The 25,195-nt window shown below is 46.6% G+C and overlaps 1 protein-coding gene across 1 annotated transcript in view; it reads right to left on the bottom strand.

The window, feature by feature from the left end:
* The window catches only part of LOC124005090 (rho guanine nucleotide exchange factor 15-like), a 51,688-nt gene that overhangs the window by 14,618 nt on the left and 11,875 nt on the right, over positions 1 to 25,195 (bottom strand). The window contains exons 10-12 of the mRNA XM_046314027.1: positions 16,061 to 16,190; positions 12,373 to 12,447; positions 4,424 to 4,516 (exon numbers count right to left, since the gene is read on the bottom strand). Of these exons, the coding sequence (XP_046169983.1) occupies positions 4,424 to 4,516; positions 12,373 to 12,447; positions 16,061 to 16,190 (298 nt within the window). The remainder of the gene's footprint in view (positions 1 to 4,423; positions 4,517 to 12,372; positions 12,448 to 16,060; positions 16,191 to 25,195) is intronic.

A 25,195-nucleotide genomic window follows, 5' to 3' on the forward strand; every position in this document is an offset into this window, starting at 1 on the left:
CCAAGTCTAGAATAGACTATGGGAGGCACACAGTACAACATGTATGTGACTACATGGCTACATGGAACTCTATTCCACATCAAGTAACTGACGCAAGCAGTAAAATTAGATTTAAAGAACTGATAAAAAACACCTTGTGGAACAGCGGGGACTGTGAAGCAACACAAGCATTGGCAAAGACAGACACATACATACTTACACACACACGATAACATACACACTATTCATTTAGTACTGTAGATCTGTGGTAGTGTTGGAGTAGGGGCCTGAGGCCACACAGTGTGTTGTGAAATCTGTCAAAGTATAAAGTATAAACATACCTTGAGTTTGTGGAACTCTCAAAAGTCTGGACACACCTTCTCATTCAAGGATTTTTCTTTATTTTTACTATTTGCTACATTGTAGAAAAAAAGTGAAGACATCAAAACTATGAAATCACACATGGAATCATGTTGTAACCAAAAAAGTCCAATCAAAATCAAATCAAATTGTATTGGTCACATAAACATATTTAGCCGATGTTATTAAAGGTATGCCGAAATGCAGTAGTATCTAAGAACTCACAACAATATACACGTATCTAAATGTCAAATAATGGAATTAAGAAATATATAAACATTAGATTGAGCAATGTCAGTGGCATTGACTAAAATACAGTAGAATGGACTACATATGAGATGAGAAATGTATTTAAACATTATTAAAGTGACTAGTGTTCCAGTGATTCCAAGTCTATGTATATAGAGCAGCGGTCTCTATGGTGCAGGGTTGCAAAACCGGGAGGAAGCCGGCTAGTGATGGCTATTTAACAGTCTAATGGCCTTGAGCTCAAAGCTATTTTTCAGTCTCTCGGTCCCAGCTTTGATGCACCTGTACTGACCCTGCCTTCTGGATGATAGCGGGGTGAACAGGCAGGAGCTCGGGTGGTTGATGTCCTTGAGGATCTTTTTGGCCTTTCTGTGACATCGGGTGCTGTAGGTGTCCTGGAGGGCAGGCAGTTTGCCCGCAGTGATGTGTTGCACAGACCGCACCACCCTCTGGAGAGCTCTGCGGTTGCGGGCGGTGCAGTTGCCGTACCAGGTGGTGATACAGCCCAACAGGATGCTCTCAATTGTACATCTGTGAAGGTTTTAGGGCCACATTTCTTTAGCCTCCTGAGGTTGAAGAGGCGCTGTCTTTGTGGGTGGACCATTCAATTTTGTCAGTGATGTGTACCCCGAGGAACTTGAAGCTTTCCACCTTCTCCACTGCGGTTCCGTCGATGTGGATAGGGGCGTGCTCCCTCTGCTGTTCCTGAAGTCCACGATCAGTTCCTTTGTTTTGTTGACGTTGAGTAAGAGATGATTTTCCTGGCACCACTCTCCCAGGGCCCTCATCTCCTCCCTGTAGGCTTTCTCCTCATTGTTGGTAATCAGGTGTTGTTTCCTACTTTCACCACCTGGGAGCGGCCATCAGGAGGTCCAGGACCCAGTTGCACAGGGCGGGGTTCAGACCCAGGGCCCCAAGCTTAATGATGAGCTTGGAGGGTACTATGGGATTGAATAGTGAGCTATAGTCAATGAACAGCATTCTTACATAGCTATTCCTCTTGTCCAGATGGGATAAGGCAGTGAGCATTGCAATGACGATTGCGTCGTCTGTGTATCTACTGGGGCGGTAAGCAAATTGAAGTGGGTCTAGGTGTCAGGTAAGGTAGAGGTGATATGATCCTTAACTAGCTTCTCAAAGCACTTCATTGTGACAGAAGTGAGTGCTACGTGGCGATAATCATTTAGTTCAGTTACCTTTGCTTTCTTGGATACAGGAACAATGGTGGACATCTTGAAGCAAGTGGGGACAGCAGACTGGGATAGGGAGAGATTGAATATGTCTGTAAACACTCCACCTAGCTGGTCTGCACATGCTCTGAGGACGCGGCTAGGGATGCCGTCCGGGCCGGCAGCCTTGCCAGGGTTAACACGCTTAAATGTCTTACTGACATCGGCCACAGAGAAGGAGAGCCGACAGTCCTTGGTTGCGGGCCTTGCCAGTGGCACTGTGTTATCCTCAAAGCGGGCGCAGAAGGTGTTCGGCTTGTCCGGGAGCAAGACATCGGTGTCCGCTATGTGACTGGTTTTCCCTTTCTAGCCCGTGATTGTCTATAGACCCTGCCACATACGTCTTGTGTCTGAGCCGTTGAATTGCGACTCCATTTTGTCCTTTGTACTGACGTTTTGCCTGTTTGATTGCCTTACGAAGGGAATAACTACACTGTGTTTGGTAATATTCCCAGTCACCTTGCCATGGTTAAATAAGGTGGATTGTGCTTTCAGTTTTGCGAGAATGCTGCCATCTATCCACGGTTTCTGGTTTGGGTAGGTTTTAATAGTCACAGTGGGTACGACATCTCCTATACACTTCCTGATCAACTCAGTCACCATATTCGTCAATGTTATTCTCAGAGTCTACCTGGAACATATCCCAGTCCGCATTATCAAAACAATCTTGAAGTATGGATTCCGATAGGTCAGACCAGCATCGAATAGATCTTAGCACGGGTACTTTCTGTTTGAGTTTCTGCCTATAGGAAGGGAAAAGCAAAATAGAGTCATGATCAGATTTGCTGAAGGGAGGGCAGGGGAGAGCCTTGTAGGCATTTCTAAAAGTTGAGTGGCAGTGGTCCAATGTTTTTGCAGCACGAGTACTGCATTCAATGTGTTGGTAGAACTTCGGTAGCGTTTCCCTCAAATTGCTTTGTTAAAATCCCCAACTACAATAAATGCGGCTTCAGGATATGTGGTTTGCATGAAGTCCAGCGTAGTTCTTTGAGGGCTGTCGTGGTACTGGCTTGAGGAATATACACGGCTGTGACTATAACTGAAGAGAATTCTCTTGGGAATTCTCTTGGGATGTCATACGGTCGGCATTTGCATGAGGTATTCTAGGTTGGGTAAACAAAAGGACTTGACAATCGCACCATGAGTAGTTAATCATGAAACATACACTCCCAGCTTTCTTATTCCCGGAGAGTTTTTTTCCTATCTGCACAATGTACTGAGAACCCAGCTGGCTGAATAGATGGGGACAGTATATCCCGAGAGAGAGAGCCATGTTTCTGTGAAACAGAGTATGTTACAATCCCTGATATCTCTCTGGAAAGAGATCCTCGCCCTGAGCTTGTCTACTTTATTATCCAGAGACTGAACATTAGCAAGTAATATCTCAAGCGGTGGAAGGTGTGTACGCTTCCTGAGTCAGACTAGAAGTCCACTGCGAATACCTCTTTTCCACCGGCGGTGTTTTGGAGTAGTCTCTGGAATAAGTTATATTGCCCTGGGAGGTACGAACAAAAGATCCAATTCGGGAAAGTCGTATTCCTGGTCGTAATGCTAGTTACTGGCTGTATGTAGTAACACAAAAACATCTGGGCTAATAATGTAAGAAATAACACACAAAAAACAAAATACTGCAAAGTTGCTTAGGTTGCTTAGGAGCTATATCTGTCGGCGCCCAAATCAAAATATATTTTACATTTTAGATTCTTCAAACTAGCCACATGTTTGCCTTGTTGACAGCTTTGCATTCTCTCAACCAGCTTCATGAGGTAGTCACCTCGAATGCTTTTCCAACAGTCTTGAAGGAGTTCCCAAATTAGCTGAGCACTAGTTGGCTGCTATCCCTTCACTCTGCAGTCCAACTCCCCCAAACCATCTCAATTGGGTTGAGGTCGGGTGATTGTGGAGGCCATCTGATGCAGCACTCCATCACTCTCTATTCTTCTGTTGAGATGTGTCTGTTATTTGAACTCTGAGGTTCAATCTGAGGTGCAGTGAATTGTCAAATTTTGAGGCTGGTAACTCTAATGAACTTATCCTCTGCAGCAGATGTAACTCTGGGTCTTCTTTTCCTGTGACGGTCCTCACGAGAGCCAGTTTCATCATTGCGCTTGATGGTTTTTGCTGCACTTGAAGAAAGTTTCAAAGTTCTTAACATTTTCAGTACTGACTGACCTTCATGTCTTAAAGTAATGATGGACTGTCATTTATGTTTGCTTATGTATACCACAACACAATTGATTGGCTCAAACGCATTTAGAAGGAAATAAATTCCACAAATGTACGTTTAACATAGCACACCTGTTAACTGAAATGCATTCCAGGTGACTACCTCATGAAGCTGATTGAGAGAATGCCAAGAGTGAGGGTGGCTACTTTGAATAATCTCATTAACACTTTTTTTGGTTACTACATGATTCCATATGTGTTATTTCAGAGTTTTAATGTCTTCACTATTATTCTACAATGTGTGTCCAAATCTTTGTCTGGTACTATGTATGAAGATACCTTGAGTTTATGGAACGCCAATGTGGTAATAATGACATGTTTATGAACATACCTTTCATTTGATGAACTCCAGTGTGGTAATGACATGTATATAAACAGACCTTGAGTTTGTTGAACTCCAATGTGTTATTGACTTGTATGAGTTCCTCCATCTGCTTCATCTGGCCCACCTGTGTGTTGGACTCCTTGATGATCTGGAAGAGGGAGAATAACAACAAAGAGTGGAGGTGTAGTGGAGCACATTTTGGTAAGGTTTTGTTGGCCCAGTATTTTGAAGAAGTATCCAACAGAAAGACTGCTGTCCATTTCCTAATGGATTTTAAATATTTTTAACAGGCCTACTTATTTTCAATGGCACATTGTTCGTAGTGTATGTGTAATATTTTATAGTGCTTGCATGTCTACAGTGACGAATACGTACTGTTAGGTTCTAATTATCAGTAAATAATTCAACGGACACTATGAAAGTTTAACCAAGTTTAATTCTTCCCAGGGGATCAATACAGCTGCTTTAAACAAAACATGTTTCCAGCACCACAGGTATATACAGTGCCTTGCGAAAGTATTCGGCCCCCTTGAACTTTGCGACCTTTTGCCACATTTCAGGCTTCAAACATAAAGATATAAAACTGTATTTTTTTGTGAAAAATCAACAACAAGTGGGACACAATCATGAAGTGGAACGACATTTATTGGATATTTCAAACTTTTTTAACAAATCAAAAACTGAAGAATTGGGCGTGCAAAATTATTCAGCCCCCTTAAATTAATACTTTGTAGCGCCACCTTTTGCTGCGATTACAGCTGTAAGTCGCTTGGGGTATGTCTATCAGTTTTGCACATCGAGAGAATGAAATTTTTTCCCATTCCTCCTTGCAAAACAGCTCGAGCTCAGTGAGGTTGGATGGAGAGCATTTGTGAACAGCAGTTTTCAGTTCTTTGCACAGATTCTCGATTGGATTCAGGTCTGGACTTTGACTTGGCCTTTCTAACACCTTGATATGTTTATTTTTGAACCATTCCATTGTAGATTTTGCTTTATGTTTTGGATCATTGTCTTGTTGGAAGACAAATCTCCGTCCCAGTCTCAGGTCTTTTGCAGACTCCATCAGGTTTTCTTCCAGAATGGTCCTGTATTTGGCTCCATCCATCTTCCCATCAATTTTAACCATCTTCCCTGTCCCTGCTGAAGAAAAGCAGGCCCAAACCATGATGCTGCCACCACCATGTTTGACAGTGGGGATGATGTGTTCAGGGTGATGAGCTGTGTTGCTTTTACGCCAAACATAACATTTTGCATTGTTGCCAAAAAGTTCAATTTTGGTTTCATCTGACCAGAGCACCTTCTTCCACATGTTTGGTGTGTCTCCCAGGTGGCTTGTGGCAAACTTTAAATTACACTTTTTATGGATATCTTTAAGAAATGGCTTTCTTCTTGCCACTCTTCCATAAAGGCCAGATTTGTGCAATATACGATTGATTGTTGTCCTATGGGTTGGAGCGAGTGGTCGCATCGGCACTTCGCTCGGCACTTCGCTCCCGCAGGTAGTATAACTTTTTCATTACATTTCATTATATTTCATTATAGCACAACGGTTTGATTTGTCTAATCTTAGCAATTTCTTCTCAGCTAGCTACATAGCCGTCTTTGTATCAAAGATAATTGCGTAACCATCGTATTTCGCCGTCCTAACGTAGTCTTCACTAGCCAGCTAGCTAACGTCCACTGATTAGCTGCACTGGAGAAACTATTACACTCAACTGAACGACTTGATTAGTGTAGTGTTAGCTAGCTACATAGCTGTCTTTGCTGTCTTCGTATATTCGTATCCAAGATAATTGTGTTGTTTAGGTTTAGAGTGTGTAGTCTTAGAGTGATTATCTTAATTTACCGAGGTTAGCTAGCCAGCTATTTGTCGTCCTTAACGTAGGAGACTCTGCTAGCTAGCCAACAGCTAGCCAACGTCTACCGAATAGACTCACAACCCGGTCGCATTCACAGGTAGTATCACATTTTCATTTCATTTCATTACAGTACAACGGTTTGATTTGTTTGATCGTAGCTAGCTACATAGCTAGTTACATAGCCGTCTTTGTATCAAAGATAATTGTGTAGTCTAGAGCGATTTTCTAGGTTAGCTAGCCAGCTATTGTCGTTCTTTTAACGCAACGTAACGTAAACAACACTACTAGCTAGCCAGCTAGCCCCCGAATAGCAGCACTGTAGAAACTATTACACTCAACGGAACAACTTGATTAGTGTAGTGTCAACAACGCACCCACTGCCAGCTAGCCTACTTCAGCACTACTGTATCATTTTAATCATTTTAGTCAATAAGATTCTTGCTACGTAAGCTTAACTTTCTGAACATTCGAGACGTGTAGTCCACTTGTCATTCCAATCTCCTTTGCATTAGCGTAGCCTCTTCTGTAGCCTGTCAACTATGTGTCTGTCTATCCCTGTTCTCTCCTCTCTGCACAGACCATACAAACGCTCCACACCGCGTGGCCGCGGCCACCCTAATCTGGTGGTCCCAGCGCGCACGACCCACGTGGAGTTCCAGGTCTCCGGTAGCCTCTGGAACTGCCGATCTGCGGTCAACAAGGCAGACTTCATCTCAGCCTATGCCTCCCTCCAGTCCCTCGACTTCTTGGCACTGACGGAAACATGGATCACCACAGACAACACTGCTACTCCTACTGCTCTCTCTTCGTCCGCCCACGTGTTCTCGCACACCCCGAGAGCTTCTGGTCAGCGGGGTGGTGGCACCGGGATCCTCATCTCTCCCAAGTGGTCATTCTCTTTCTCCCCTTACCCATCTGTCTATCGCCTCCTTTGAATTCCATGCTGTCACAGTTACCAGCCCTTTCAAGCTTAACATCCTTATCATTTATCGCCCTCCAGGTTCCCTCGGAGAGTTCATCAATGAGCTTGATGCCTTGATAAGCTCCTTTCCTGAGGACGGCTCACCTCTCACAGTTCTGGGCGACTTTAACCTCCCCACGTCTACCTTTGACTCATTCCTCTCTGCCTCCTTCTTTCCACTCCTCTCCTCTTTTGACCTCACCCTCTCACCTTCCCCCCCTACTCACAAGGCAGGCAATACGCTCGACCTCATCTTTACTAGATGCTGTTCTTCCACTAACCTCATTGCAACACCCCTCCAAGTCTCCGACCACTACCTTGTATCCTTTTCCCTCTCGCTCTCATCCAACACCTCCCACACTGCCCCTACTCGGATGGTATCGCGCCGTCCCAACCTTCGCTCTCTCTCCCCCGCTACTCTCTCCTCTTCCATCCTATCATCTCTTCCCTCCGCTCAAACCTTCTCCAACCTATCTCCTGATTCTGCCTCCTCAACCCTCCTCTCCTCCCTCTCTGCATCCTTTGACTCTCCATGTCCCCTATCCTCCAGGCCGGCTCGGTCCTCCACTCCCGCTCCGTGGCTCGATGACTCATTGCGAGCTCACAGAACAGGGCTCCGGGCAGCCGAGCGGAAATGGAGGAAAATTCGCCTCCCTGCGGACCTGGCATCCTTTCACTCCCTCCTCTCTACATTTTCCTCCTCTGTCTCTGCTGCTAAAGCCACTTTCTACCACGCTAAATTCCAAGCATCTGCCTCTAACCCTAGGAAGCTCTTTGCCACCTTCTCCTCCCTCCTGAATCCTCCTCCCCTCCCCCTCCTCCCTCTCTGCAGATGACTTCGGCAACCATTTTGAAAAGAAGGTCGACGACATCCGATCCTCGTTTGCTAAGTCAAACGACACCGCTGGTTCTGCTCACACTGCCCTACCCTGTGCTCTGACCTCTTTCTCCCTCTCTCTCCAGATGAAATCTCGCGTCTTGTGACGGCCGGCCGCCCAACAACCTGCCCGCTTGACCCTATCCCCTCCTCTCTTCTCCAGACCATTTCCGGAGACCTTCTCCCTTACCTCACCTCGCTCATCAACTCATCCCTGACCGCTGGCTACGTCCCTTCCATCTTCAAGAGAGCGAGAGTTGCACCCCTTCTGAAAAAACCTACACTCGATCCCTCCGATGTCAACAATTACAGACCAGTATCCCTTCTTTCTTTTCTCTCCAAAACTCTTGAACGTGCCGTCCTTGGCCAGCTCTCCCGCTATCTCTCTCTGAATGACCTTCTTGATCCAAATCAGTCAGGTTTCAAGACTAGTCATTCAACTGAGACTGCTCTCCTCTGTATCACGGAGGCGCTCCGCACTGCTAAAGCTAACTCTCTCTCCTCTGCTCTCATCCTTCTAGACCTATCGGCTGCCTTCGATACTGTGAACCATCAGATCCTCCTCTCCACCCTCTCCGAGTTGGGCATCTCCGGCGCGGCCCACGCTTGGATTGCGTCCTACCTGACAGGTCGCTCCTACCACGTGGCGTGGCGAGAATCTGTCTCCTCACCACGCGCTCTCACCACTGGTGTCCCCCAGGGCTCTGTTCTAGGCCCTCTCCTATTCTCGCTATACACCAAGTCACTTGGCTCAGTCATAACCTCACATGGTCTCTCCTATCATTGCTATGCAGACGACACACAACTAATCTTCTCCTTTCCCCCTTCTGATGACCAGGTGGCGAATCGCATCTCTGCATGTCTGGCAGACATATCAGTGTGGATGACGGATCACCACCTCAAGCTGAACCTCGGCAAGACGGAGCTGCTCTTCCTCCCGGGGAAGGACTGCCCGTTCCATGATCTCGCCATCACGGTTGACAACTCCATTGTGTCCTCCTCCCAGAGCGCTAAGAACCTTGGCGTGATCCTGGACAACACCCTGTCGTTCTCAACCAACATCAAGGCGGTGGCCCGTTCCTGTAGGTTCATGCTCTACAACATCCGCAGAGTACGACCCTGCCTCACACAGGAAGTGGCGCAGGTCCAAATCCAGGCACTTGTCATCTCCCGTCTGGATTACTGCAACTCGCTGTTGGCTGGGCTCCCTGCCTGTGCCATTAAACCCCTTCAACTCATCCAGAACGCCGCAGCCCGCCTGGTGTTCAACCTTCCCATGTTCTCTCACGTCACCCCGCTCCTCCGTTCTCTCCACTGGCTTCCAGTTGAAGCTCGCATCCGCTACAAGACCATGGTGCTTGCCTACGGAGCTGTGAGGGGAACGGCACCTCAGTACCTCCAGGCTCTGATCAGGCCCTACACCCAAACAAGGGCACTGCGTTCATCCACCTCTGGCCTGCTCGCCTCCCTACCACTGAGGAAGTACAGCTCCCGCTCAGCCCAGTCAAAGCTGTTCGCTGCTCTGGCCCCCCAATGGTGGAACAAACTCCCTCACGACGCCAGGACAGCGGAGTCAATCACCACCTTCCGGAGACACCTGAAACCCCACCTCTTCAATGAATACCTAGGATAGGATAAGTAATCCCTCTCACCCCCCCCTTTAAGATCTAGATGCACTATTGTAAAGTGACTGTTCCACTGGATGTCATAAGGTGAATGCACCAATTTGTAAGTCGCTCTTGATAAGAGCGTCTGCTAAATGACTTAAATGTAAATGTAAATGTCTCCCACCTCAGCAGTTCATCCAGAGTGATCATGGGCCTCTTGGCTGCATCTCTGATCAGTCTTCTCCTTGTATGAGCTGAAAGTTTAGAGGGACGGCCAGGTCTTGGTAGATTTGCAGTGGTCTGATACTCCTTCCATTTCAATATTATCGCTTGCACAGTGCTCCTTGGGATGTTTAAAGCTTGGGAAATCTTTTTGTATCCAAATCCGGCTTTAAACTTCTTCACAACAGTATCTCGGACCTGCCTGGTGTTTTCCTTGTTCTTCATGATGCTCTCTGCGCTTTTAACGGACCTCTGAGACTATCACAATGCAGGTGCATTTATACGGAGACTTGATTACACACAGGTGGATTGTATTTATCATCATTAGTCATTTAGGTCAACATTGGATCTTTCAGAGATCCTCACTGAACTTCTGGAGAGAGTTTGCTGCACTGAAAGTAAAGGGGCTGAATAATTTTGCACGCCCAATTGTTCAGTTTTTGATTTGTTAAAATAGTTTGAAATATCCAATAAATGTCGTTCCACTTCATGATTGTGTCCCACTTGTTGTTGATTCTTCACAAAAAAATACAGTTTTATATCTTTGTTTGAAGCCTGAAATGTGGCAAAAGGTCGCAAAGTTCAAGGGGGCAAAATACTTTCGCAAGGCACTGTATATACTCTAATTTAGGCACTCCTCCTTCTCCCCAATCCTTACATATTTTATGGTTCGACAGGAAGACAAAGTGATTGGGTAATAAACCATTGTTTCACCCTTAAGGGGATCTGACCTGACCTCAACCCCGTTGATGCCTAATCCAAAGATCTCTCCACCCATATCCCCTATAGCAATCATGTGACTTCACCCTGTCCACCGAGCACATTCCAAAGCCATCTGGCTCCTACAGATAACCATTAACTTCTGATGTAAAAACCAGTCTCTAGGATAGCAATCTTCCAAGTTTAATCCAGAATTCAATGGTACACTATATATACAGAAGGATGTGGACACCCCAAATGAGTGGATTCGGCTATTTCAGTCACACCCATTGATGACAGGTGTATAAAATCGAGCACACAACCATGTGATCTCCATAGACAAACATTGACAGTAGAATTGCCTTACTCAAGAGCTCAGTGACTTTCAACATGGCAACGTCATAGGATGCCACCTTTCCAACAAGTCAGTTCGGAAAATGTCTCCCCTGTTAGCTGCCCCGGTCATCTCTTCATTCAAAGACTCTTACTGACAGTAGTGGCTGCTTCATGTGATGTATTGTTGTCTCTGCCATCTTGCCTTTGTGCTGTTGTATGTGCCCAATGATGTTTGTACTATGTTGTTGTCATGTTGTGTTGCCATGCTATGTTATTGTCTTATAGGTTTCTCTTTATGTGGTGTTTTGGTGTCTCTTGTCGTGATGTGTGCTTTGTCCGATATTCTTTTTATCCCAGTCCCTGTCCCCGCAGGAGGCCTTTTGTTATGCTGTCATTGTAAATAAGAATTTATTCTTAACTGACTTGCCTAGTTCAATAAAGTTTTTTTTAAATATAATAAAATAAGTGCTGTTATTGTGAAGTGGAACGGAGCAACAACAGATCAGCAGCGAAGTGGTAGGCCACACAAGCTCACAGAAAGGGACTGCCGAGTGCTGAAGCATGTCTGTCCTCGGTTGCAACACTCACTGAGTTCCAAACGGCCTCTGGAAGCAACGTCAGCACAATAAGTGTTTGTTGGGAGCTTCGTGAAATGGGTCTCCATAGCCGAACAGCCACACACAAGTCTAAGATCGCAATGCCAAGTCTCAGCTGGAGTGGTGTAAAGCTTACCCGCATTGTACTCTGGAGCAGTGGAAACGCGTTCTCTGGAGTGATGAATCACTCTTCACCATCCGGCAGTCCGAAAGACCAATCTGAGTTTGGTGGATGCCAGGAGAACGTTACCTGCCCCAATGCATACGTTCAACTGTATACTGTAGTTTGATGGAGAGGAACAATGGTCTGTGAATGTTTTTCATGGTTTGGGCTAAGCCACTTAGTTCCAGTAAAGGGACATTTTAACGCTACAGCACACAATTACATTCTAGATGATTCTGTGCTTCTAACTTTGTGGCATCAGTTTGGAGAATGCCCTTTCCTATTTCAGCATTACAATGCCACTGTGCACAAAGTGAGGTCCATGCAGAAATGGTGTGTCGAGATCAGTGTGGAAGAACTTGACTGGCCTGCATAGAGTCCTGACCTCAACCCCATCGAATACTTTTGGGATAAATTGGAACGCCGACTGCGAGCCAGGTCTAATCGCCCACATCAGTGCTCACCCTCACTAACACTCTTGTGGCTGAATGGAAGTCCCTGCAGCAATGTTCCAACACCTGTTGGAAAGCCTTCCCAGAAGAGTGGAGTCTGTTATAGCAGTAAAGGGGGGGACCAGTTCCATATTAATGCCCATGATTTTGGAATGAGATGTTCGACGAGCAGGTGTCCACATACCTTTGGTCATATAGTGTATCAAATTGGAGTGGATGGAATAGGTGTTACCTCAGACACTGAGGTCAGGGCTCTAGAGGCAGTGTTCTCCTCCCTAGTGCCCTCTTTAGTCCTCTTCAGGATGTTCTGTGTGGAAAAGCAGACTTAGGTTGTGTCCCAATTGCACCCTATTCCCTATATAGTGAAGTACTTTTGACCAGGACCAATAGGGCTCTGATCAAAAGTAGTGCACTGTATAGAAAAGGGTGCCATTTGGGATGCAACCGTACAGTAAAGTGAGTGCATACATTTATTTTGCATTGGTATGTAATTTGACCTGTGACCTGGAGATGTTGCCAGCCGCTGTTACTGACCAGGGCCCGATGCATCTTTCTTACAATGGCCGAAGATGTACCATGCATTTCCCAAAACACCACGCAGAGAGAACGTTCTCTAAGTGCATCGTTGAGGCATTTGTCAATACTGATAGGATCAAATCAAATCAAATCAAATCAAATCAAATCAAATCAAATTTTATTTGTCACATACACATGGTTAGCAGATGTTAATGCGAGTGTAGCGAAATGCTTGTGCTTCTAGTTCCGACAATGCAGTGATAACCAACAAGTAATCTAACTAACAATTCCAAAACTACTGTCTTATACACAGTGTAAGGGGATAAGGAACATGTACATAAGGATATATGAATGAGTGATGGTACAGAGCAGCATACAGTAGATGGTATTCGAGTACAGTATATACATATGAGATGAGTGTGTAGACAAAGTAAACAAAGTGGCATAGTTAAAGTGGCTAGTGATACATGTGTTACATAAGGATGCAGTCGATGTTGTAGAGTACAGTATATACATATGCATATGAGATGAATAATGTAGGGTAAGTAACATTATATAAGGTAGCATTGTTTAAAGTGGCTAGTGATATATTTACATCATTTCCCATCAATTTCCATTATTAAAATGGCTGGAGTTGGGTCACTGTCAATGACAGTGTGTTGGCAGCAGCCACTCAATGTTAGTGGTGGCTATTTAACAGTCTGATGGCCTTGAGATAGAAGCTGTTTTTCAGTCTCTCGGTCCCAGCTTTGATGCACCTGTACTGACCTCGCCTTCTGGATGATAGCGGGGTGAACAGGCAGTGGTTCGGGTGGTTGATGTCCTTGATGATCTTTATGGCCTTCCTGTAACAACGGGTGGTGTAGGTGTCCTGGAGGGCAGGTAGTTTGCCCCCGGTGATGCGTTGTGCAGTCCTCACTACCCTCTGGAGAGCCTTACGGTTGAGGGCGGAGCAGTTGCCGTACCAGGCGGTGATACAGCCCGCCAGGATGCTCTCGATTGTGCATCTGTAGAAGTTTGTGAGTGCTTTTGGTGACAAGCCGAATTTCTTCAGCCTCCTGAGGTTGAATAGGCGCTGCTGCGCCTTCTTCACGACGCTGTCAGTGTGAGTGGACCAATTCAGTTTGTCTGTGATGTGTATGCCGAGGAACTTAAAACTAGCTACCCTCTCCACTACTGTTCCATCGATGTGGATAGGGGGTGTTCCCTCTGCTGTTTCCTGAAGTCCACAATCATCTCCTTAGTTTTGTTGACGTTGAGTGTGAGGTTATTTTCCTGACACCACACTCCGAGGGCCCTCACCTCCTCCCTGTAGGCCGTCTCGTCGTTGTTGGTAATCAAGCCTACCACTGTTGTGTCGTCCGCAAACTTGATGATTGAGTTGGAGGCGTGCGTGGCCACGCAGTCGTGGGTGAACAGGGAGTACAGGAGAGGGCTCAGAACGCACCCTTGTGGGGCCCCGTGTTGAGGATCAGCGGGGAGGAGATGTTGTTGCCTACCCTCACCACCTGGGGGCGGCCCGTCAGGAAGTCCAGTACCCAGTTGCACAGGGCGGGGTCGAGACCCAGGGTCTCGAGCTTGATGACGAGCTTGGAGGGTACTATGGTGTTGAATGCCGAGCTGTAGTCGATGAACAGCATTCTCACATAGGTATTCCTCTTGTCCAGGTGGGTTAGGGCAGTGTGCAGTGTGGTTGAGATTGCATCGTCTGTGGACCTATTTGGGCGGTAAGCAAATTGGAGTGGGTCTAGGGTGTCAGGTAGGGTGGAGGTGATATGGTCCTTGACTAGTCTCTCAAAGCACTTCATGATGACGGAAGTGAGTGCTACGGGCGGTAGTCGTTTAGCTCAGTTACCTTAGCTTTCTTGGGAACAGGAACAATGGTGGCCCTCTTGAAGCATGTGGGAACAGCAGACTGGTATAGGGATTGATTGAATATGTCCGTAAACACACCGGCCAGCTGGTCTGCGCATGCTCGGAGGGCGCGGCTGGGGATGCCGTCTGGGCCTGCAGCCTTGCGAGGGTTAACACGTTTAAATGTCTTACTCACCTCGGCTGCAGTGAAGGAGAGACTGCATGTTTCCGTTGCAGGCCGTGTCAGTGGCACTGTATTGTCCTCAAAGCGGGCAAAAAGTTATTTAGTCTGCCTGGGAGCAAGACATCCTGGTCCGTGACTGGGCTGGATTTCATCTTGTAGTCCGTGATTGACTGTAGACCCTGCCACATGCCTCTTGTGTCTGAGCCATTGAATTGAGATTCCACTTTGTCTCTGTACTGACGCTTAGCTTGTTTGATAGCCTTACGGAGGGAATAGCTGCACTGTTTGTATTCAGTCATGTTGCCAGACACCTTGCCCTGATTAAAAGCAGTGGTTCGCGCTTTCAGTTTCACGCGAATGCTGCCATCAATCCACGGTTTCTGGTTAGGGAATGTTTTTATCGTTGCTATGGGAACGACATCTTCGACGCACGTTCTAATGAACTCGCACACCGAATCAGCGTATTCGTCAATATTCCCATCTGACGCAATACGAAACATGTCCCAGTCCACGTGATGGAAGCAGTCTTGGAGTGTAGAGTCAGCTTGGTCTGACCAGCGTTGGACAGACCTCAGCGTGGGAGCCTCTTGTTTTAATTTCTGTCTGTAGGCAGGGATCAGCAAAATGGAGTCGTGGTCAGCTTTTCCGGATCGGAAAAAAGACAGCGCTGCTCTCGGAACAGTTTTATCCATGGAAATCTTACCCTAACATTAAAATTATTCCACAATATTGACGATGCTTAGCCTGTAATATAATGCACTAAATCAAGATTTGGCACATCACTGAGCACATGTTAATACATATCATGAAATATATTGAGGTAAAATTGCAGACAGTAATAGAACTCAATGAAATGAACATGAAATTGATTTCAATATGATTGTAATTTATTGGTCTACGTAGCCTAAAGGCCTACAGTATTCAACACTGCAGTCATCTCGGTTTTCATCCTTTGCTTTTTTGTAATAATTGCAAAGACATTTGCAACTTTTTATTTGTAGTCAACTTTGTTCAGAAGTTATCGGTGGTCACAGAGAGACAGATAAACATCTTGATTCTATGTTTAGCGGTTGCCTGTGTATAAAGGGATGTACATATACAAGGGCAATTGACGCACTTAGCTGTTCTATGAGTGGCTGAGGCAGTTGCTAAATAACGAGCATTTTCAAGTGTAACTTCAGCAACAATGGTTTTTGGAGATTTAACGATTATCCTATGAAAGTTCTAACAATTAACTTAGCCATAAGTTGCTTTGGTGAAATCGGACACTGGATGTTGATGCATGTGATAGAATTGCAACTATCTAATTGATTCTAATTATTATTACATTATGATGATTCTGGGTTGGAGAGATGCAGCCACTGACCTGTACAAGGATCTTGATGCGTGTGATCCTCTGGAAAGGAAGGAGCAGAAAGGAGGAGAAGGGAAGACGACGACATAGAGGAGACTCCTCCAGCCTCCGCATCACCAACGCAAATGGGTTGTTGGTCTGCCTGCAAAGTGGATTGGTGGGTTAACGAATAGTAATGGGAAGGTCGGCCCTTTTTTCTCTGACTCTGATCTTTCCAACTGAATCTTTCAACTGATTTTTTTCATTTGATTCAGTAAAGGACGATTTATGCTTTATCGGCCAATGCAGAAACCGGATAGACCATGCAGAGCATTTACCGCATCGCCTTGCCCCCCCCAAAAAAAATAACAATGAGGAGGGCTCCGTATAGCTCTGCATTGACATGATTGGTTAGGTGGGGTTGGTAAGATCTGTATAAACACAAACTCACTTCCTTGACAACTTCCTTCACAACAGCTCTGCTCTGCAAAGCACAAGAAGTATGAATGCCCTGACTTCTGCAGAGGCTGCATCACAGTAAATGCTGTATGGCCAATGCAGAGTCCAGAAAGACCACAAATTGACATTAATACCCAGAGCACGCAGGACCCCCTACAGGCGACCGATGAACTAAAAACAAAATAATCATGATTCTACAAGCTTCTTGTTCACCATAGATGTCTTATTGGAGCTGTCATCTGTGACTGAAACTTATAAAACTGTGCTTCAAACAATGTACATTTGGGATTGCTAGGCATACAAATAAGATCATTTATTGACACCTTTTAAATTAGGTCTAGTTGCTACCGCAACTAGACTAGATTGTGAATGACTGCCATGAAGGAGATTTGCCCAATAGCCTAGGTATCATTTGAAAACTGCAGCAAGCACCCAAAATGATTCTTCTTGAGTTTGAGAGATGAGCAGAGGCAGACTGTGTATGTTTTGGTTCTACAAAGCTGTGTCCATCGATAACATTCAATAATCAATTGATTGCATTCATTCTTACACCATGCAATCACGGACATACTTTTTTTGGGGTGAGAGTGGTCGAGTAGGGATTTTTTCTCTGCCATCTTTTTTTCAGAGGGTTGGTAATGGGTTGTTGTTTTTTTGTGGGTACTTGTAGGTGGAATGGCTTGTCACTGTGTCTACCTCAGGGTTTGTGTGGGGACTCGGGGAAGGGACAGGACCTTGTTTAATTCCATTGCTGTTGTGTCTTTAAATATATTTTATGAATCACATCACACCTTTGTCTTGGAATGTAGATTGTTTAAATATGCCTCGCAAGCGGGCTAGCAGCTTAGATTTACCTGTTGAGTGTAGGGGGCAGGATTTTTGTTTTTGGCTAAAAAACGTATCCATTTGAAACTGCCTATTTCTCAGGCCCAGAAACGAGAATATGCATATAATTGTCAGATTAGGATAGAAAACACTCTAAAGTTTACAAAACTGTCAAAATATTGTCTGTGAGTATAACAGAACTGATATTGCAGGCAAAAACCTGAGGAAAATCAAACCAGGAAGTGGCTGCTATTTTGAAAGCTCCATGTTCCATAGCCTGCCTTCGCTCCATTTAAAGGGATATCAACCAGATTTATTTTTCCTATCGCTTCCTCAAGGTGTCAACAGTCTTTAGACACAGTTTCAGGCTTTTATTTTGAAAAATGAGCGAGAAAGATAACATCGCATCAGTTAGCTGGGTGTTCGCATGAGTTTTGCTTATGCAACAGAGTGGGGCAGCCATTGTCTCTCCCTCTCCTATTGAAAAAGCGACAGTCCCGGTTGATATATTATCGATTATATATTTTTTAAAGAACCTGAGGATTGATTATAAAAAACGTTTGACATGTTTCTGTGGACATTACGGATACTATTTGGAATTTTCGTCTGCGATGTCGTGACCGCTCGAGCCTGTGGATTTCTGAACATAAGGGCGCCAGGTATTTTGGATATATAAAAAAAATCTTTATGGAACAAAAGGAACATTTATTGTGTAACTGGGAGTCTCGTGAGTGAAAACATCAGAAGATCATCAAAGGTAAGCGATTTAATCTATTGCTTTTCTGACTTTTGTGACCAATCTACTTGGCTGCTAGGTGTTTGTAATATTTTGTCTACTGAGAGAGATGTTCTTACATAAACGCTTGTTATGCTTTCGCCAAAAAGCTGTGTTGAAATCAGACACATGCCAGGTGGATTAACAACAAGATAAACTGTGTTTTGCTATATTGCACTTGTGATTTCATGAAAATTAAATATGTTTAGTAATGTAATTTAAATTTGGCGCGCTGCAATTCAGCGGGTGTTGATGAAAATGATCCCACTACCGGGATGGGTGCGTCAAGAAGTTTTAAGAAGGAAATATTTTACAAAAATATGTGAATTGACTCGGCCTACTTCCGGGTTGGAGCGAGCGGTCGCATCCGCATTTCGCTCCGCAGGTAGTATAACTTTTTCATTACATTTCATTATAGTACAACGGTTTGATTTGTCTAATCTTAGCAATTTCTTCTTAGCTAGCTACATAGCCGTCTTTGTATCAAAGACAATTGGGTAATTATCGTATTTCGTCGTCCTAACGCAGTCTTCACTGCTCTGCCCAGCAGCTAGCCAGCTAGCAAACGTCCACCGATTAGCAGCACTGTAGAAACTATTACACTCAACTGAACGACTTGATTAGTGTAGTGTTAGCTAGCTACATAGCTGTCTTTGCTGTCTTCGTATCCAAGATAATTGTGTAGTTTAGAGTGTGTAGTCTTAGTGATTATCTTAATTTACCAAGGTTAGCTAGCCAGCTATTTGTCGTCCTTAACGTAGGAGACACTGCTAGCTAGCCAACAGCTAGCCAACGTCTTCCGAATAGAACTCAACAACCCGGTCGCATCCCGCTTCGCTCCACAGGTAGTATCACATTTTCATTTCATTTCATTACAGTACAACGGTTTGATTTGTTTGATTTGTTTGTATCAAAGATAATTGTGTAGTCTAGAGCGATTTTCTAGGTTAGCTAGCCAGCTATTGTCGTTCTTTTAACGCAACGTAACGTAATCAACACTGCTAGCTAGCCAGCTAGCCCCCGAATAGCAGCACTGTAGAAACTGTTACACTCAACGGAACGACTTGATTAGTGTAGTGTCAACAACGCAGCCACTGCCAGCTAGCCTACAAAGTCAACAACGCAGCCACTGCCAGCTAGCCTACTTCAGCAGTACTGTATCATTTTAATCATTTTAGTCAATAAGATTCTTGCTACGTAAGCTTAACTTTCTGAACATTCGAGACGTGTAGTCCACTTGTCATTCCAATCTCCTTTGCATTAGCGTAGCCTCTTCTGTAGCCTGTCAACTATGTGTCTGTCTATCCCTGTTCTCTCCTCTCTGCACAGACCATAAAAACGCTCCACACCGCGTGGCCGCGGCCACCCTAATCTGGTGGTCCCAGCGCGCACGACCCACGTGGAGTTCCAGGTCTCCGGTAGCCTCTGGAACTGCCGAGTGGTCATTCTCTCTTTCTCCCCTTACCCATCTGTCTATCGCCTCCTTTGAATTCCATGCTGTCACAGTTACCAGCCCTTTCAAGCTTAACATCCTTATCATTTATCGCCCTCCAGGTTCCCTCGGAACTCTATAGAGTTTCGCACTCTTGCTGCCTCTAGTGACTGGAACGAGCCGGCGTTGCTCGCTCGTTTTCTGGAGGGACTCCACGCTGAGGTTAAGGATGAGATTCTCTCCCGGGAGGTTCCTTCCAGTGTGGGCTCATCAATGAGCTTGATGCCTTGATAAGCTCCTTTCTTGAGGACGGCTCACCTCTCAAAGTTCTGGGCGACTTTAACCTCCCCACGTCTACCTTTGACTCATTCCTCTCTGCCTCCTTCTTTCCACTCCTCTCCTCTTTTGACCTCACCCTCTCACCTTCCCCCCCTACTCACAAGGCAGGCAATACGCTCGACCTCATCTTTACTAGATGCTGTTCTTCCACTAACCTCATTGCAACTCCCCTCCAAGTCTCCGACCACTACCTTGTATCCTTTTCCCTCTCGCTCTCATCCAACACTTCCCACACTGCCCCTACTCGGATGGTATCGCGCCGTCCCAACCTTCGCTCTCTCTCCCCTGCTACTCTCTCCTCTTCCATCCTATCATCTCTTCCCTCTGCTCAAACCTTCTCCAACCTATCTCCTGATTCTGCCTCCTCAACCCTCCTCTCCTCCCTTTCTGCATCCTTTGACTCTCTATGCCCCCTATCCTCCAGGCCGGCTCGGTCCTCCCCTCCCGCTCCGTGGCTCGACGACGCATTGCGAGCTCACAGAACAGGGCTCCGGGCAGCCGAGCGGAAATGGAGGAAAACTCGCCTCCCCGCGGACCTGGCATCCTTTCGCTCCCTCCTCTCTACATTTTCCTCTTCTGTCTCTGCTGCTAAAGCCACTTTCTACCACTCTAAATTCCAAGCTTCTGCCTCTAACCCTAGGAAGCTCTTTGCCACCTTCTCCTCCCTCCTGAATCCTCCTCCCCCCCACTCCTCCCTCTCTGCAGATGACTTCGTCAACCATTTTGAAAAGAAGGTCGACGATATCCGATCCTCGTTTGCTAAGTCAAACGACACCGCTGGTTCTGCTCACACTGCCCTACCCTGTGCTCTGACCTCTTTCTCCCCTCTCTCTCCAGATGAAATCTCGCGTCTTGTGACGGCCGGCCACCCAACAACCTGCCCGCTTGACCCTATCCCCTCCTCTCTTCTCCAGACCATTTCCGGAGACCTTCTCCCTTACCTCACCTCGCTCATCAACTCATCCCTGACCGCTGGCTACGTCCCTTCCGTCGTCAAGAGAGCGAGAGTTGCACCCCTTCTGAAAAAACCTACACTCGATCCCTCCGATGTCAACAACTACAGACCAGTATCCCTTCTTTCTTTTCTCTCCAAAACTCTTGAACGTGCCGTTCTTGGCCAGCTCTCCCGCTATCTCTCTCAGAATGACCTTCTTGATCCAAATCAGTCAGGTTTCAAGACTAGTCTGTCATGTTTTGTCATTGGTTATCATGTCTTGTCTCTGTGCTTCCCTTCTATTCGTTTCCCTCTGCTGGTCTTATTAGGTTCTTTCCCTCTTTCTATCCCTCTCTTCCCCTCCCTCTCTCCCTCTCTCGCTCTCTCTCCTTATCGTTCCGTTCCTGCTCCCAGCTGTTCCTCATTTACTCTTTTCACACCTGTCCCCTATTTTGCCCTCTGATTAGAGCCACTATTTCTCCCTCTGTTTTCCGCTTCTGTCCTTGTCGGATCCTTGTATGATGTTCGCTGTTCTGTGTCCTTGTCTCGCCCTGTCGTGTTTTATCTTCTTCAGATGCTGCGTATGAGCAGGTGTCTTAGTCTGCTACGGTCGGTGCCTTCCCGAAGCAACCTGCAGTCTATGGTCGAGTCTCCAGTCAGTCCTCGCAACTACGAGTGGATTTCAGTTTTTCCTGTTTTGTTTTCTCCTTGATATATCCAGGATTATTACTTTTGTCATATACTGGAATAAAGACTCTGTTTTCGTTAAGTCGCTTTTGGGTCCTCATTCACCAGCATAACAGAAGGATCCGACCAAGAATGGACCCAGCGACTACGGATTCTCGTAACACTGCCGTCGAGATCCAGGGAGCAATGCTCGGCAGACACGAGCAGGAATTGTCTGCTGCTCGTCATGCCGTTGAGACCCTGGCCGCTCAGGTTTCCGACCTCTCAGGACAGTTTCAGAGTCTTCGTCTCGTGCCACCAGCTACTTCCTGGTCTTCCGAGTCTCCGGAACCTAGGGTTAATAACCCACCTTGTTACTCTGGGCAGCCCACTGAGTGCCGCTCCTTTCTCACCCAGTGTGATATTGTGTTCTCTCTCCAACCCAACACATACTCAAGAGAGAGAGCTCGGATTGCTTACGTCATTTCACTCCTTACTGGTCGGGCTCGAGAGTGGGGCACAGCTATCTGGGAGGCAAGGGCTGAGTGTTCTAACAATTACCTGAACTTTAAAGAGGAGATGATACGGGTTTTTGATCGTTCAGTTTTTGGTAGGGAGGCTTCTAGGGCCCTGGCTTCCCTATGTCAAGGTGATCGATCCATAACGGATTACTCTATAGAGTTTCGCACTCTTGCTGCCTCTAGTGACTGGAACGAGCCGGCGTTGCTCGCTCGTTTTCTGGAGGGACTCCACGCTGAGGTTAAGGATGAGATTCTCTCCCGGGAGGTTCCTTCCAGTGTGGACTCTTTGATTGCACTCGCCATCCGCATAGAACGACGGGTAGATCTTCGTCACCGAGCTCGTGGAAGAGAGCTCGCGTTAACGGTGTTCCCCCTCTCCGCATCGCAACCATCTCCTCCCTCCGGCTCAGAGACTGAGCCCATGCAGCTGGGAGGTATTCGCATCTCGACTAAGGAGAGGGAACGGAGGATCACCAACCGCCTTTGCCTCTATTGCGGTTCTGCTGGACATTTTGTCAATTCATGTCCAGTAAAAGCCAGAGCTCATCAGTAAGCGGAGGGCTACTGGTGAGCGCTACTACTCAGGTCTCTCCATCAAGATCCTGTACTACCATGTCGGTCCATCTACGCTGGACCGGTTCGGCTGCTTCATGCAGTGCCTTGATAGACTCTGGAGCTGAGGGTTGTTTTATGGACGAAGCATGGGCTCGGAAACATGACATTCCTCTCAGACAGTTAGGGAAGCCCACGCCCATGTTCGCCTTAGATGGTAGTCTTCTCCCCAGTATCAGATATGAGACTACCTTTAACCCTCACAGTATCTGGTAACCACAGTGAGACCATTTCCTTTTTGATTTTTCGTTCACCTTTTACACCTGTTGTTTTGGGTCATCCCTGGCTAGTATGTCATAATCCTTCTATTAATTGGTCTAGTAATTCTATCCTATCCTGGAACGTTTCTTGTCATGTGAAGTGTTTAATGTCTGCCATCCCTCCTGTTTCTTCTGTCCCCTCTTCTCAGGAGGAACCTGGTGATTTGACAGGAGTGCCGGAGGAATATCATGATCTGCGCACGGTCTTCAGTCGGTCCAGAGCCAACTCCCTTCCTCCTCACCGGTCGTATGATTGTAGTATTGATCTCCTTCCGGGGACCACTCCCCCTCGGGGTAGACTATACTCTCTGTCGGCTCCCGAACGTAAGGCTCTCGAGGATTATTTGTCTGTTTCTCTCGACGCCGGCACCATAGTGCCTTCTTCCTCTCCCGCCGGAGCGGGGTTTTTTTGTTAAGAAGAAGGACGGTACTCTGCGCCCCTGCGTGATTATCGAGGGCTGAATGACATAACGGTTAAGAATCGTTATCCGCTCCCCTTATGTCGTCAGCCTTCGAGATTCTGCAGGGAGCCAGGTTCTTTACTAAGTTGGACCTTCGTAACGCTTACCATCTCGTGCGCATCAGAGAGGGGGACGAGTGGAAAACGGCGTTTAACACTCCGTTAGGGCATTTTGAGTACCGGGTTCTGCCGTTCGGTCTCGCTAATGCTCCAGCTGTTTTTCAGGCATTAGTTAATGATGTACTGAGAGACATGCTGAACATCTTTGTTTTTGTCTACCTTGACGATATCCTGATTTTTTCACCGTCACTCGAGATTCATGTTCAGCACGTTCGACGTGTACTCCAACGCCTTTTAGAGAATTGTCTCTACGTGAAGGCTGAGAAGTGCGCCTTTCATGTCTCCTCTGTCACATTTCTCGGTTCTGTTATTTCCGCTGAAGGCATTCAGATGGATCCCGCTAAAGTCCAGGCTGTCAGTGATTGGCCCGTTCCAAGGTCACGTGTCGAGTTGCAGCGCTTTCTAGGTTTCGCTAATTTATATCGGCGTTTCATTCGTAATTTCGGTCAAGTTGCTGCCCCTCTCACAGCTCTTACTTCTGTCAAGACGTGCTTTAAGTGGTCCGGTTCCGCCCAGGGAGCTTTTGATCTCCTCAAGAAGCGTTTTACGTCCGCTCCTATCCTTGTTACTCCTGACGTCACTAAACAATTCATTGTCGAGGTTGACGCTTCAGAGGTGGGCGTGGGAGCCATTCTATCCCAGCGCTTCCAGTCTGACGATAAGGTCCATCCTTGCGCTTATTTTTCTCATCGCCTGTCGCCATCGGAACGCAACTATGATGTGGGTAACCGCGAACTGCTCGCCATCCGCTTAGCCCTAGGCGAATGGTGACAGTGGTTGGAGGGGGCGACCATTCCTTTTGTCGTTTGGACTGACCATAAGAACCTTGAGTACATCCGTTCTGCCAAACGACTTAATGCACGTCAAGCTCGTTGGGCGTTGTTTTTCGCTCGTTTCGAGTTCGTGATTTCTTATCGCCCGGGTAATAAGAACACCAAGCCTGATGCCTTATCCCGTCTCTTTAGTTCTTCTGTGGCTTCTACCGATCCCGAGGGGATTCTTCCTGATGGGTGTGTTGTCGGGTTGACTGTCTGGGGAATTGAGAGACAGGTTAAGCAAGCACTCACTCACACTGCGTCGCCGCGCGCTTGTCCTAGTAACCTTCTTTTCGTTCCTGTTTCTACTCGTCTGGCTGTTCTTCAGTGGGCTCACTCTGCCAAGTTAGCTGGCCACCCCGGCGTTCGGGGTACACTTGCTTCTATTCGCCAGCGGTTTTGGTGGCCTACTCAGGAGCGTGACACGCGCCGTTTCGTGGCTGCTTGTTCGGACTGCGCGCAGACTAAGTCAGGTAACTCTCCTCCTGCCGGTCGTCTCAGACCGCTTCCCATTCCTTCTCGACCATGGTCTCACATCGCCTTAGACTTCATTTACCGGTCTGCCTTCGTCTGCGGGGAAGACTGTGATTCTTACGGTTGTCGATAGGTTCTCTAAGGCGGCACATTTCATTCCCATCGCTAAGCTTCCTTCCGCTAAGGAGACGGCACAAATCATCATTGAGAATGTGTTCAGAATTCATGGCCTCCCGTTAGACGCCGTTTCAGACAGAGGTCCGCAATTCACGTCACAGTTTTGGAGGGAATTCTGTCGTTTGATTGGTGCTTCCGTCAGTCTCTCTTCCGGTTTTCATCCCCAGTCTAACGGTCAAGCAGAAAGGGCCAATCAGACGATTGGTCGCATATTACGCAGCCTTACTTTTAGAAACCCTGCGTCTTGGGCAGAACAGCTCCCCTGGGCAGAATACGCTCACAACTCGCTTCCTTCATCT

Source organism: Oncorhynchus gorbuscha, linkage group LG02 (genome assembly GCF_021184085.1).
Source record: "Oncorhynchus gorbuscha isolate QuinsamMale2020 ecotype Even-year linkage group LG02, OgorEven_v1.0, whole genome shotgun sequence".
NCBI classification, from domain to species: Eukaryota; Metazoa; Chordata; class Actinopteri; order Salmoniformes; family Salmonidae; genus Oncorhynchus; species Oncorhynchus gorbuscha.